This window comes from Procambarus clarkii, chromosome 69 (assembly GCF_040958095.1).
Source record: "Procambarus clarkii isolate CNS0578487 chromosome 69, FALCON_Pclarkii_2.0, whole genome shotgun sequence".
NCBI lineage: Eukaryota > Metazoa > Arthropoda > Malacostraca > Decapoda > Cambaridae > Procambarus > Procambarus clarkii.
The window spans coordinates 25,286,400-25,300,085 of record NC_091218.1 but is presented as its reverse complement, the minus strand read 5'-3'; the positions used below and the strand labels follow the sequence as shown (position 1 = coordinate 25,300,085).

Genomic DNA, 13,686 nt, shown 5'->3' with positions numbered 1-13,686 from the left:
TCGTACAGAATTATCTCTTATCCTTCAGCTCTTTCTTCAGTATTTTTTTCTGATTCTAACTTCTGTTTGTGCAGTTACTTCTGCATAATTTTGCACCTATGCAATATTGGAACCTATGCTTCTTTTCTCTCCTCATCTGCTTTTAATGGCTTCTTTCATGAGTCCTCCTTGCTATGCTTCTCTTCATGCGGTGTATTCTCAGATCTTTGATGCTATGTATTTCCTTAAACCACCAAATTAGAGTTTAAGGAAATACAAGTCTTAAAAGCTTTGACCTACCATTTCCTAGTCCTATAGGCTATGCATTGTACTGCATATTAGTATGCAACAGACAAGCCAAACTCAAAGAAAAATGGTTTGCTGTGTATATTTTCATGTGAATATGTAAGGAAAATTAAACTTACTATCGAAACTTTTATTTATTCAAGGTCACCAATAATTTAAAAAAGCATATTCATTACAGAATAAAGTGTACATACAATTAAAAATGCAAAACTATGAGTACAAGATACAAAATGGTGGGAGCGAGGGTATGTTAATACAAATGTGAGCACAGGATATCTTGAAGGTCAATGGTGAACTGACTAAGTTTGAGGCCTCCCTGAGCCCATAATGAAGGACCCACAGTTAGCAGTCCAAAGCAATGACTACAGGGGGCAGTAAAGATATGCTCCCATAGATAACTATAAGCCATCTAAGGGTTTCAGTAGTAAAAGAAACACTTAAAGATATATTATGACCATGGTGGTTTTTCACATAAAACAATTTATTCATGCATTAGCTTTTAAGTATTACAAATTACAACCGGCTGCAACCCTGAGGACATGGCACCATCCTTTAGAATGACCCTATTCTCACATGCCTATTGCATACCCACATACAAAACCCTACAAATAAGCTTACTACTAATATAGTGTTGATAAACATGCAACATGTTAAAAGTGTGTACGACTGAAATCACAGGTTAGGAGACCAGAGATTGATAAAAGATATATATTTTTAAACATTTTATACCATGAACTTTGTATTAATTCCCACCCACTTAATAGCAAACTTCAGATTAACTTTGTATATTTTTTGTTGCCAATGTTTAAATTTTGGTCTGATAAATTCAATAGCAAATATCCCTATCATGGGATACAGAAATACTGATAGCAATACAAAAGCATACACAAGACTGCAGAGTAAAACCATTAACATGGAATATTTGCCAGTGGCCATAGTATCCCAGCAGCATAGAAAGAGGTAGGAACACATTCATGTCACTTGTGTGAGGTGACTGGCTGATAATGCTGCTGTTGACACTTTGGACGTTTGGCTTTATACATTACTTGTTCTCTGATTAGTGTGTGTGTGTGTGGTGTGTGTTTTTGTGTATAATACCTAAGTAATTGCCCAAGTGTAGTTACAGGACGAGAGCTACGCTCGTGGTGTCCCGTCTTCCCAGCACTCTTTGTCATATAACGCTTTGAAACTACTGACGGTTTTGGCCTCAACCACCTTCTCACCTAACTTGTTCCAACTGTCCACCACGCTGTTTAGGAAAGTGAATTTTCTTATATTTCTTCTGCATCTTTATTTAGTTAGCTTATATCTATGACCTCTTGTTCTTGAAATTCCTGGTCTCAGGAAATCTTCCCTATCAATTTTATCAATTCCTGTTACTATTTTGTACGTAATGATCATATCGCTTCTTTTTTCTTCTATCTTCTAGTTTTGGCATATTTAATGCTTCTAACCTCTCCTCGTAGCCCTTGTCCTTCAGTTTTTGGAGCCACTTGTGGCATGTCTTTGCACCCTTTCCAATTTGTTGATGTGTTTCTTAATATATGGGCACCATACAACCGCTGCATATTCCAACTTTGGTCTAACAAAAGTCGTGAACAATTTCTTTAGTACTGTATTTTGCCATCCATGTATTTAAAAGCAATTCTGAAGATAGAAAGTGTAGCATAGGCCCCCTGCACAATGTTCTTTATGTGATCCTCAGGTGATAGTTTTCTATCTAGAACCACCCCTAGATCTCCTTATCAGATTTTTTTTTAAAGATTTCTCTCAATTTATAAGTTGTGTGGTGTCTATGTTCTCTTATTCCACATTCCATAACATGGCAATTATTTACATTATATTCCATTTGCCAAATGGTGCTCCATATACTTATTTTGTCCAGGTCTTCTTGAAGAGCATAACATTCATCTAAGTTACTTATCTTTCCTATTATCTTAGCATCATCAGCAAACATGTTCATATAATTCTGTATTCCATCTGGTAGATCATTATGTAGACAATGAACATTACCGGTGCAAGAACTGAACCCTGTGGTACTCCACTTGTGACATTTCTCCAGTCCGATACATTGCCTCTGATTACTGCCCTCATTTATCCATCAGAAAATTTTTCATCCATGTTAGCTTACCTGTCATCCCTCCAATATGTTCCAGTTTCCAGAACAACCTCAAATGTGGAAATTTGTCGAAAACCTTTTTTAGGTCCAGATAGATGTAGTCAACCCTACCATATCTGTCCTGTAAAATCTTTGTGGCTCGATCATAAAAACTGAGTAAATTCATTACACAGGATCTTCCAGATCGAAAACCATACTGACTATCTGATATTATATCGTTTTTCTCCAGGTGCTCTACTCATTTAGTTTTAATTATTTTCCAATATTTTGATTATTACACTTGTCAATGTTACAGGTCTATAATTGAGGGGGGCCTTCCCTGCTACCATTTTTGTAGATTGGAACTATCTTAGCCTTTTTCCACACATCTGCTACAACTCCTGTACACAGGGATGCCTGAAAAATCAGGTGAAGTGGAATGCTGAGCTCAGATGCACAATCTCTCAGAACCCATGGTGAAACTCCATCTGGGCACACTGCCTTGTTTTTGCTTAGCTCCTCGAGCATTTTTTCCACCATTTCTCTAGACATCTCTATGTTGTTCCATGCTCTATATATATTTAATATATATATATTTATTTGTATGTGTGTGTGCATGCACTCGCCTAGTTGTGCTTGTGGGGGTTGAACTCTAGCTCTTTGGTCCCGCCTCTCAACTGTCAGTCAACTGGTGTACAGGTTCCTGAGACTACTGGGCTGTCAAATCTCCATTTGAAACCGTGTCTGGAGTCTGCCTCCACCACATCACTACGTAATGCATTCCATTTGTTAACTACTCTGACACTGAAAAAATGCATTCTAATGTCTCTGTGGCTCATTTGGGGTACTAAGTTTCCACCCGTGCTAGAGAGTTTGCCTTTGTCCACCCCTATCAATTCCCCCGAGAATTTTGTAGGTGGTTATCATGTCTCCCCTTACTATTCTGTTTTCCAGGGATGAGAGGTTCAACTCCCTTAGCGCTAAAGTCCCTTAGCCATTCCTCGTAGTTCATACCTCTCGGTTCCAGGACTAGCCTGGTGGCATACCTCTGAATCTTCTCTAACTTTGTCTTGTGTTTAACTAGGTATGGACTCCAGGCTCGAGCTGCATACTCCAGGATTGGTCTTACATAAGTGGTACACAAGGTCCTGAATGATTCCTTACACAAGTTTCTAAAGGCAGTTCTTATGTTGGCCAGTCTAGCATATGCTGCTGCTGATATGCTTTTGATGTGGGCTTCTGAGGACAGGTTCGGTGTGATATCAACCCCCAGATCTTTCTCTATTTGATTCTTGCAGGATTTCCCCTCCCAGATGGTACATTGTGTTCAGCCTTCTGCTACCTTTGCCTAATTTCATTACTTTGCACTTTCCTGCATTGAACTTCAGTAGCCATTTTCTAGACCATTCCACCAGTTTGTCCTCTAGTCTGTCTATCTTCATCTGTCTTTATTCTTCTCATAATTTTTGCATCATCAGCAAACATTGAGAGGAATGAGTCTGTATCCTCTGGAAGGTCGTTTACATATATTAGAAACAGGATGGGGGTCCAAGTACAGAGCTTTGTGGAACACCGCTGGTGACATCTCTCCACTTTGATATCTCCCTCCTCACAGTTACTCGCCGTTTCCTGTTGCTTAGGTACTCCCTTATCCACTGGAGTACCTTACCTTTTACTCCTGCCTGTTGCTCCAACTTTTGTAACAGCCTTTTGTGAGATACTGTGTCAAAGGGTTTCTGACAGTCCAAGAAAATGCAGTCTGCCCACCCTTCTCTTTCTTGCCTAATTTGTGTTGCTTGGTCATAGAATTCTATTAAACCTGTGAGGCACGATTTACCATCTCTGAACCCATGCTGGTGGTGTGTTACAAAGCTATTTTCCTCCAGATGCTCTACAAGCCTTTTTCTCACGATCTTTTCCATCACCTTGCATGGTATACAAATTAGGGAAACTGGCCTGTAGTTCAGCACCTCTTGCCTGTCACCCTTTTTGTATACTGGGACTACATTAGCCGTCTTCCAGCTTTTCAGTAGGTCTCCTGTTTCCAGTGACCTGTTAAACACTATAATGTGTGGCACACTTAGTGTGTCTGCACCTTCTTTAGTATCCCCGGTGAGACGGTGAGATTCTGTCAGGCCCAACATCCTTCTTCATATTTAGCTCCAACATTCTTTTTGACCTCATCACTGGTGAGGTCAAATTCCTCCAAGGTTGCTTGGTTTGCCTCCTCATTTAGTACAGGGACTTCTCCTTGTTCCATTGTGAAGACCTGGAATCTCTTGTAGAGTTCTTCACACACCTTGTCATTCTCTGTGCATCTGTTCTCTCCTTTTCTCAGTTTCATCACTTGTTCTTTCACTGCTGTTTTCCTCCTGATGTGGCTGTGGAGCAGTTTTGGTTGGGTCTTAACTTTACTCGCAATGTCATGTTCATACTCTCTCCTTCTCTCCTCACTCTGAGTTACTCATGTCTGTGTGTGTATGTCTGTTTTTATGTATGCATGTAAGTGTTATTTTTTCTTGCTTTTTGATTGCATGGCCTGCCAGCTATCAACAATTTCAGGGTAATATAAATTATCAATCATCATATGGTCATCCTACATTCACTAAATGACATTTCATGTCCCTGGGGTGTTGCTTATGGCAGTGTTTATCAAGCTGATCACTTCTCTGTTCAATTTCAATGCTAAAAAAATTCTGAAATAATAATGACCATACACATTTACCACTCTGGCAGTGAGGAGGTTCGCATCATGTATTATGGTGGACAGTTGTTAAAATTTATCCCATGGAAAATATATACATTAAGACCTCCTGCCTAGAAAGATGTGGCAAGACAGTTACAGAGTATCTCTTGAGCCTTGAAGTAACTTTAATATCTAGGGGTCCCTCCACTGGATCATGACACAAACACCACTTTTCACCACCATCTCTGCTACATAAGTACCACAGCATTTTTACACATATTTGTATATACATAATTTTTAATATCATGTAGATACTAAGGTATATTATTTTGTGATGCATAAATTAACTTTAGCCAATTGCAATTGAAACAAAATTACCCACATTCTGCTTAATATTTATCCTTATACAGATACATGGTGTTTAAAAATTAGTGTTAAATGAGCATATTTTGGTAATGATTGGATATGTGCAGAGGTGGTGGTAAATCTTTGATTCACAGTAATATGCACAGGAAATAAATCCTCTACCTAAATCTCCAGATTCAGACGGAATGTTTGCATACACAGACTGTTAATAATATACAGAAAATCTACAGTTCCAAATAACATCAGCTCTCTTCATTTTTGTTTTCATAGCATTCAATGTCTTACAGCAGGCTTTATTTTCCTGCTGACACATAACAAAAAAAAGAGTTTCAATTTTGTGGCATTTACAATGGAATGTGCTGCTTCCCAGTGGATGCCCGCACATTGAGAAGCAAGAAGTAATTAGACAGGTACACATGCAGAATCCTTTGCTGAGGACTCAAGTTTGAAGAATAATACAACAGCCAGGCACGTCATTCTGTTGGCATGGTCATGTCTGCTCGTAAACTTGCTGTAACATGAGACAGCCGAATCACATTTGAAAGGTGGTACCAGCAGTTAAAGCCTTGATTACTTGTACTTGGTTATTATTTTGTGAATGGTAAATGCTATCAAAGAAGGACTGGAACCACTGCAATTCATCCTACAAACTCTTTGGCGGTGGCATGACTAGCAAGTTCCAACAATGTGTTTCTCTGTATCACAACCAGTCCATCTCATGACCTGGGAACCTCAAGCTCATTTGTACTTTAGGACACACACCAACACCTTAACTCAAGCACCTTGGTCATCAAGAACTTAAATGTTACACAAGTCCTTTGGCAGGAGGGCAATGTGGGCTTGACTCAAATTGCCAGCAATATTTGATGAAGAATGGCTTTTATATACTTTTGTTAAAAAAAATTCATATTATTCACTGCCACTTCTCATAACAATTAAGTTCACAAAGTACTATAATCACAACAATATTACTGACATACTCACTTCAAGTTATTTTGGTGCATATCAAGATAAGATGCTGCCTTATTCTCTCCAGGTTATGGTATCATGGCAGTGCCTATGGCTTGTGTCACAGATAAAAACCAATGTCCAGCATATCTCAGGGAACTTAAATATTTCTTTTTGGGTGAAATATGAACCTGGTGGATTTAATATATATGTGATAAACCCCCTTATTAAACTCATATCTAGCGTGGTCTCATATTCTAGGCTTATAAGTAAGGGAAACGTGCACTCTTTGGACGTCTGTTTCTGTACAGTCATGATCAGTAAGGGTAGGAGATGGGTCAGGTACTGGTGGGGCAGCTCGCCGACATGGGCTAGACATATAATCTCCAGCATGTGAAGAGGCCTTTACATCTGCACTCGATGACCTTCCCCTTGATCCTTTTTGTCCGTTTTCTTTATCTGTTTTACTTGAGGAGCGTCGAACTAATTTACGATCTTTATCCTTACTGGATGAACGTCGAACTGTGATCCCCACATTTTCACTACTTCCTCCACCTGTTTGGGTAATAAAAGTAACAATTATAGTACATAACATTAATTAAATTCTTGTACTAATATCTATGTAAATTTTATTTATACAGGCAGTCCCCTAACTACAAATGAGTTACGTTCTGAGAATGTGTTTGCAAAGAAGGTATTTAGAATGCAAAGTGAGATTTTCCACGGGTGCAATGCTATAAATGGGAGATGCATTCCGGGATTATAAAAAACCAGCGTTGAATGTAATGAAAAGCCATTTTCTGGATGAGCCCCGGAGGCTCCCTGAAGCTGTCCAAACTAACATGTGCCATATTAGTTTGGTGTCATCAATCCCAGGAGTTCTAGTGCCTACCGGGGACCAGGAGCCAGAGCCTGGCTCTCTCAAAAAGGTGCAGAGAGCAATGGCCATATGAACACTATATTTAGAGTATGTCATGTCTGCCATTGACCAGGGAAAGCACCCAGAAAGGTAAGCAAAAGAATACAAACACTCTACTGGTGAAAAATTGCAACCTACATCCGAACAAAGCCAAAGAACTCCCCAAAAGAAAACAAACAAGCAAATCGACATCCAACTAGCGCGCCCGCTCGTTAGCCCCCCCTCCTCCCCTGAAAGGGGGAAGGGGGGAGCCCACTCAGGCGAGCCGACCGCTCACCCCACCAGTTCGTAGAATGATGAAAGCCGCAGACCGAAGGTAGGGAGAGTGTCAGGGAGAGTGTCAGGAAGCCTCCGGGGCTCATCCAGAAAATGGCATTTCATTACATTCAACGCTAGTTTTCTGTGGGGAGCCCCGTCGGCTCCCTGAAGCTAACTACCCACAGATAAGTAAAAGAGGAACTTACCCAGGAGGTGACAGCACCACAAGTCTCAAGACGAAGACAAGACTCCAGACAGCGACAGACGCCCCAAGGCCTGAGAGGGCATGGAACATTCACAAGATATCTGGCGGCCAGGACCCTGTTCAATTTCCAAAACCCCCTTGCCCGAATATCAACCCAAGACATTCCCCAAAATAGCAGCGAGAGCAGCGTATTTCCTCGCATTATGGGCACGAGAGTAGACCGCAGGCTGGCTAGACTTGATAACCCTGTGGACAACCTGAGCCCTGGAACATGGAACCAGAGAAAACCGGATCAACCCAGAGAGCATCCACTGGTACTGAAGCAGTGCCCAGCAGGTAGCGACGTAAAGCCGCCACCGGACACAAAACATGATGCACACCCCAACCGACCTAACCAAACATCAACCCATGGACCCCTCCAGAAAGCAGCCATCTCATTCTTCGCCAGAAAAGTAGAGGGCTGCAAATGAACAAAACGATCCCCCCTAGACCAAAGGAGCAGAGCCCCTGCACTAGAGAAGAGCATGAAGCTCCCCAACCTGACCCCCAGAGGCCAAAGACAAAGCTTTCAAAAAACAATCCCGAACCGAAGGGGCCACCTAGTGGAGGAAAGAAGAGAGAGAACCCGGTCCAAAGACCATGACTGCTCAAGCGGCACATGAACAGGTCGGACGTGAAAAAATGCGCCGGAGAGCCTGCGAAACGGGGCAGAAGTGACCTCCACCTCGAACGCAAGCTGGAGCGGCTCTGCCAACACCGAACGATAAGAAGCGATAGTATTCGGCATGAGATGCCAAATACCATGTGAGAATCAGATGTGACAGGAAATATCGGCTACAGGGTGGAGTCAGCCTCTACATCACACACACTCATCTGTACTGAGCTGCTTAACACCACAAATGATATGGTGGAAGTGCTGATAATCAAAATAGATATCCTAAATGTAGTTATTGTCCTTGTATATAAGTCACCGGAGGCAAACTCTCAGCAGTTTAAAGACCAACTAATGAAAATAAAACACTGATTGGAAAGCCTAACAAACCCAGCCCCAAACATAATCCTGCTTGGGGACTTCAACCTACAGCACCTGAAATGGAAGCACCTGGTTAATACAGTAATATCAGAGAGAATACCAGGAAGTAGCCTAAATGAACAGGCACATGCAAATGACCTGCTATGGATGTGCGACAGGTTTGCCTTAAATCAGCAAATAGTAGAATCAACTAGGAAGGAGAACATGCTGGACCTCATTTTCACAATAATGATGAATTGATCAGGAACATAATGATTACAAATACCTGTTACTCAGATCACAACTTAATTGAAGTTCTGACAAGTATGGGAAATAGACCTTCGAAACCAGTTCTGATGCCCAGTGGAGGAGATTTCAGCAAATTCGACTTCACAGAAATAAACTGGGGAAAAACAGCTAGAAAATGTGAACCTGAACCAGTGCCTGGAGAAAATAAGCTCAGTAGCACTAGAAAAATGCTCAAACTGCATACCCCTAAGAAAAAGAGAGGGAGAGATGCAGATTGGAATAGGAACATCGTTCCCTCTATAGGCGAAGAAAACGAATCACGGAACAACTTGAGAGTCACACCCTATCTCAAAAACGGCGAAGAAAGTTAGGTAGAGAAATAGAAACAATTAAACTCAAGTTACAAGAATCATACAATACCCTGAAGAGGCAAAGAGAGCAAAAGGCCATCAGTGAAAGAGAGAGAAATCAGATATATTTTCTGTGGGGAGCCCCTACGGCTCTCTGGAGCTTATCGGGCTAATGTATGTTATATTAGACCGGGACATTAGCTAAGGAGTTCAGACCTACTAGGGACCAGCGCCAGAACCTGGCCCCTTCATAGAGGTTTCAGGGAGCAATGGCCCTGGAAAACCCCCTTGTGGTTGGGGTTTTCCTTATCAGCCATCAACCGGGGTAAAACACCCAGAAAGGTAGGCATAACAAAACAAACCCCACATGGTAAAAAGCTAAAACATAAAACTGAACAGAGAGGTAGAAACGCCCTACAATCCCAAGGAATCGAGCAAACAAGCAAAAATCACACTTTACTGCTGTGCCAATCATCCGCGCAGCCCTCCCCGCCCCGAGAGGGTGGGGGGGGGAGCCCCGGACCTCACCACGCCGGCTGCCTAGCATCAGTTCCGAAGCTAAGCTTCAACCAACTAAAAAAAAACGCCGACCGGTGGGAGGGAGGGTTGCCAGGGAGCCTCCGGGGCTCACCCAGAAAATGGTGTTTCATTACATTCAACGCAGGTTTTCTGTGGGAAGCCCCCTACGACTCTCTGGAGCTTCATACCCAAAGAGAAGGAAAAGAAAGGGCTGACCTGGGAGGCGGCCGCCACAAACTCCGTAACGCGAAGCCGAGATAACAGGCTGCAACCTGCGACCCAAGGCAACAGGAATGCACAGGAGCAGACACACACATAAATAACGGGTGGCCAGGAACCTGTGCGATCCTTAAATCCTTGCGCCCAAAATGAGCACTAGGCGTCACCAACACAGCAGTGAAAGCTGCAAATGTCCGAACAGCACAGGGGCAAGGATAGACCGCAGGCTGGAAGACTTAAAAACTCTGCAGACGACCTGGGAGACCCGAGCCCTGAAACGGAATGAGGGGAACCGGATCAACCCAAAGCGCATCCCCAGACACGGTACGCAGGTAACGGCAAAGAGGCGCAACCGGACAACACAGGACGCACCCCTGGCCGAACCAATCAAGCAACAATAACCCAAGGACCCCTCCGGAAAGCAGCCATCTCGACCGTCGCCAGAAGAACGGAGAAAGGCTGCAAACGTACAAACCACCACCAGTACCAAAGAGTGGACAATTGGACAACCACTTGTCCACTTCCATACAGGAAGTGGACAATCTTGGCTACCAACATCCTCAATCGCCTCTTGGTTCTGTCCTCTTTCCACAACAATCATCACTAGGCAAATGTCTTGTCCCTGATACCTCTACACCATGCTTACATGTACTATCATCTATCATCTGCTTGTCTGTCCAATGGTTCTTGTAAAGTATGAGATGAAGCTGGAGAAGGGTCAAAGGTATGCCAATAGACTGGTTCCAGAACCAAGGAGTATGAGTTACAAGGAAAGGTTGCATGAATTGCACCTCACATCGCTGGAAGATAGAAGGTTTGAGGGTTTGGCTTCCTATATCAATTTCATTTTTGTATCTTTTGGTCACTGACCCTCTCAATTTCTGTTAAATTAATGCTATTTCCTAATTCTGCATCTCTTGTTTTGGTATAAAAACATTTATGCTTTTATCATACATTTCACAAAACTTGACATACATCTCATAAGTAAATATGTTATTGGGATAGGTCAAAGCAAGCATCTTGCAACCCACTCCTATGCTGTTAATCTGTATTGTAATGTCATCCAGAAATAGGTTCAAACACTGGCGGAAACGTCAAATTGTGATTTGACTATAATTGCAGACCACTGGTACAAGACAAATTCATTGTTTGGTAAGCAGTTAAAAATTATAGCAGAATTTTTGAATGGGTCTATATAAACTCAATTACTTCCACAGATGTATTATAACAATATTTACATTATTTGCAAAAAACTAACATATTATGATAGCCGCATTACCCTGGGGTTCAAAATATGATGATAAAACACATTTTGAGGGTTAATACTTTCCAAAAATATTGGAGGAAATGTTAATGACACTGCAAAAATTATTTTCATAAAATAAATGCAATTATTAACAATTGAACAGATTCTTTCAAACCTGAAGGGGGTCTATTAATGGATCCTGAGCGTAGTATATAAACAGCAAGAGGCTGGCATTCAACATCAACTGGTGTTAAGGGTGATGTGTGCGGTGAATGGGATAAGAACCACTCACTGCGCGTCCGCATCCGCTCTGTCTGTCTTTCATGTACCTGATTAAAATAAAAATCAGAGGTTAACCTAAAACTATGAACTCGCAAGGAAATAATTTGTAGTACAGTAACAATTGAACCTAACCCTACCTCATATTTGTGCTGAATTCAGCTAATATGACCATGTAGAGAGTAAGTCACAATAACGTGGATAAAAACTAATAACCCCAATCCCTACACATATGAAAGGAAAGTGATAAGGTTTCGGTCCATCCTAGGCCCTTATGAGACTTGACTTTATACGGGTCCGGGATGGACTAGAATATTGTCACTTATTTCATGTGGGGGTTTGGTTATTAATATGGCAATTTTGACAATGGTCAATATTACATATATAAACAATTCTATAATATCAATGCTTAGTAGAATCATAACATATTTATATTATTAACACTTTGCCTGGCCTATAACTCATACTGCATCCTTAGATGAATATACTCAGTCTAGGCAAGGACGCACCCTGAGTCCTAAATTAAAACATTCGTTAAAAATCCATTTTCTGTGGAGAGCCCCTTCGGCTTCCCGGAGTTATACCGGGCTGACGTGTATATATTAGACCGTGGCAACAGTCACTCGAAGGAGTTCTAGGCCTACTGGGAACCAGAGCCAGAAACTGGCCCCCTCAAGAGAGGCACGAGGAGCAATGGCCTAAAGACATCCCAGTGTAATTGGAAGCAGTCTTTGTCTGCCATCTACCAGGTCAGACACCCAGAAAGGTAGGAATTCCAAAACAAACTACTGCTGGTCAAAAATTGCATACAGAACTCCCCATTCAAAAACAAGGAAACAAATATGACGTCATCACAACCGTAGTGCATCCGTTTGTGCAACCTCCCCCCTCCTCCCTGCGAGGGGGAAGGGGGAGTCCCAGACCTCCACAATGGCAACTTTCCTGAGTTCAAGAGGCTGTTGTGTTGGTGACGGTCGATTGCTCTGGCTCCACTCTTTGCACAGTGCTGCTTAGGGGGCGTTATTTCCAAATTTGACCAAAATATGCAATAAATGAAAACTCGTTCGATTTCAATCAAACTTTTTTGACAAGTTGTATATGAAAAGGGTTTCGCCTGGTCCAAGTCTCAGTATCGTAGCATAAATAAGGAGAAAGAAAAAAATATTGAATGTGTCAAAAATTGTCCAAAATCATTAAAAACAAGTATGAAACAAAAGTGTCAACTGAAATCATGTCTATGACTCTCAGCTATCACATTAGCATATAAAAACAAATTATAATTAGTTTTATTAAAAAATTAGTTAAAAAAATTTTGCCTCTTTTGTTTATTGGGCAATTTGCATGAAACTTATACACCTGACTGCACGTAAGCCTATCTGTAAAGGTGCCAATTTTGGAGGAAATTGGTTAGTGTCAACCTCAAGTCACAGATGGCAACACCTTAGACTTTTTTTTACTTATTTATTTTCAAGTAACAAACGTTCAAATATCCCTTTCATTTCTTATTCAGTTTATATAAAACTTACACCTTATATGTAAAGTTTATGTCCAAAATCTTAAGGAAGCATTTTTTCCAAAGTTCATTTATTGATTTTATAAATAGCAATAAACATGATATATTTGCATAATATTTGGGGGTACTTTGACTATTTGTATTAGGAAAACTAAAGACTTTTGGAAAATCCCATCCTCTAGATCCTTTATTATATGCTAATGTGTTAGAAATGTGTCATAGAATGATTATATCTGAAAGGTGTGGTTGTAAAAACTTGAAAATGTGTAAAATTTGTTGAAAAAATAAAAAAATAAAAAAATCTCCCTTACTATTTAGGCTGCAGCCCTTTTCATATACAACTAGTCAAAAAATATTGGTTGACACTGAACAACTTTCACTTTTCCAGATATCCCCTCCTTAGCAGTGTTGTTGCTCTGTGTTGGTGATGTGTGAGCCAGGAGTAACACAAGAGTACTGGGGCTGCATGCACCTAGGGCCACCTTCCCTAGGTGCCCTGTAAATACTGCCTTTGCGGCTTAGTGTTATCTTTCC

The 13,686-nt window shown here is 41.2% G+C and overlaps 1 protein-coding gene across 13 annotated transcripts in view; it reads right to left on the bottom strand.

The window, feature by feature from the left end:
- Positions 1–406: 406 nt before the first annotated feature.
- The window catches only part of RhoGAP71E (Rho GTPase activating protein at 71E), a 136,638-nt gene continuing 123,358 nt past the window's right edge, over positions 407–13,686 (bottom strand). For all 13 annotated transcript variants that reach the window (XM_045765213.2, XM_069311278.1, XM_069311277.1 and 10 more), the window contains 2 exons: positions 11,536–11,689; positions 407–6,938 (listed from right to left, as the gene is read on the bottom strand). In XM_045765213.2, coding sequence (XP_045621169.1) covers positions 6,634–6,938; positions 11,536–11,689 — 459 coding nt within the window. In that variant the 3' untranslated portion in view covers positions 407–6,633. The remainder of the gene's footprint in view (positions 6,939–11,535; positions 11,690–13,686) is intronic.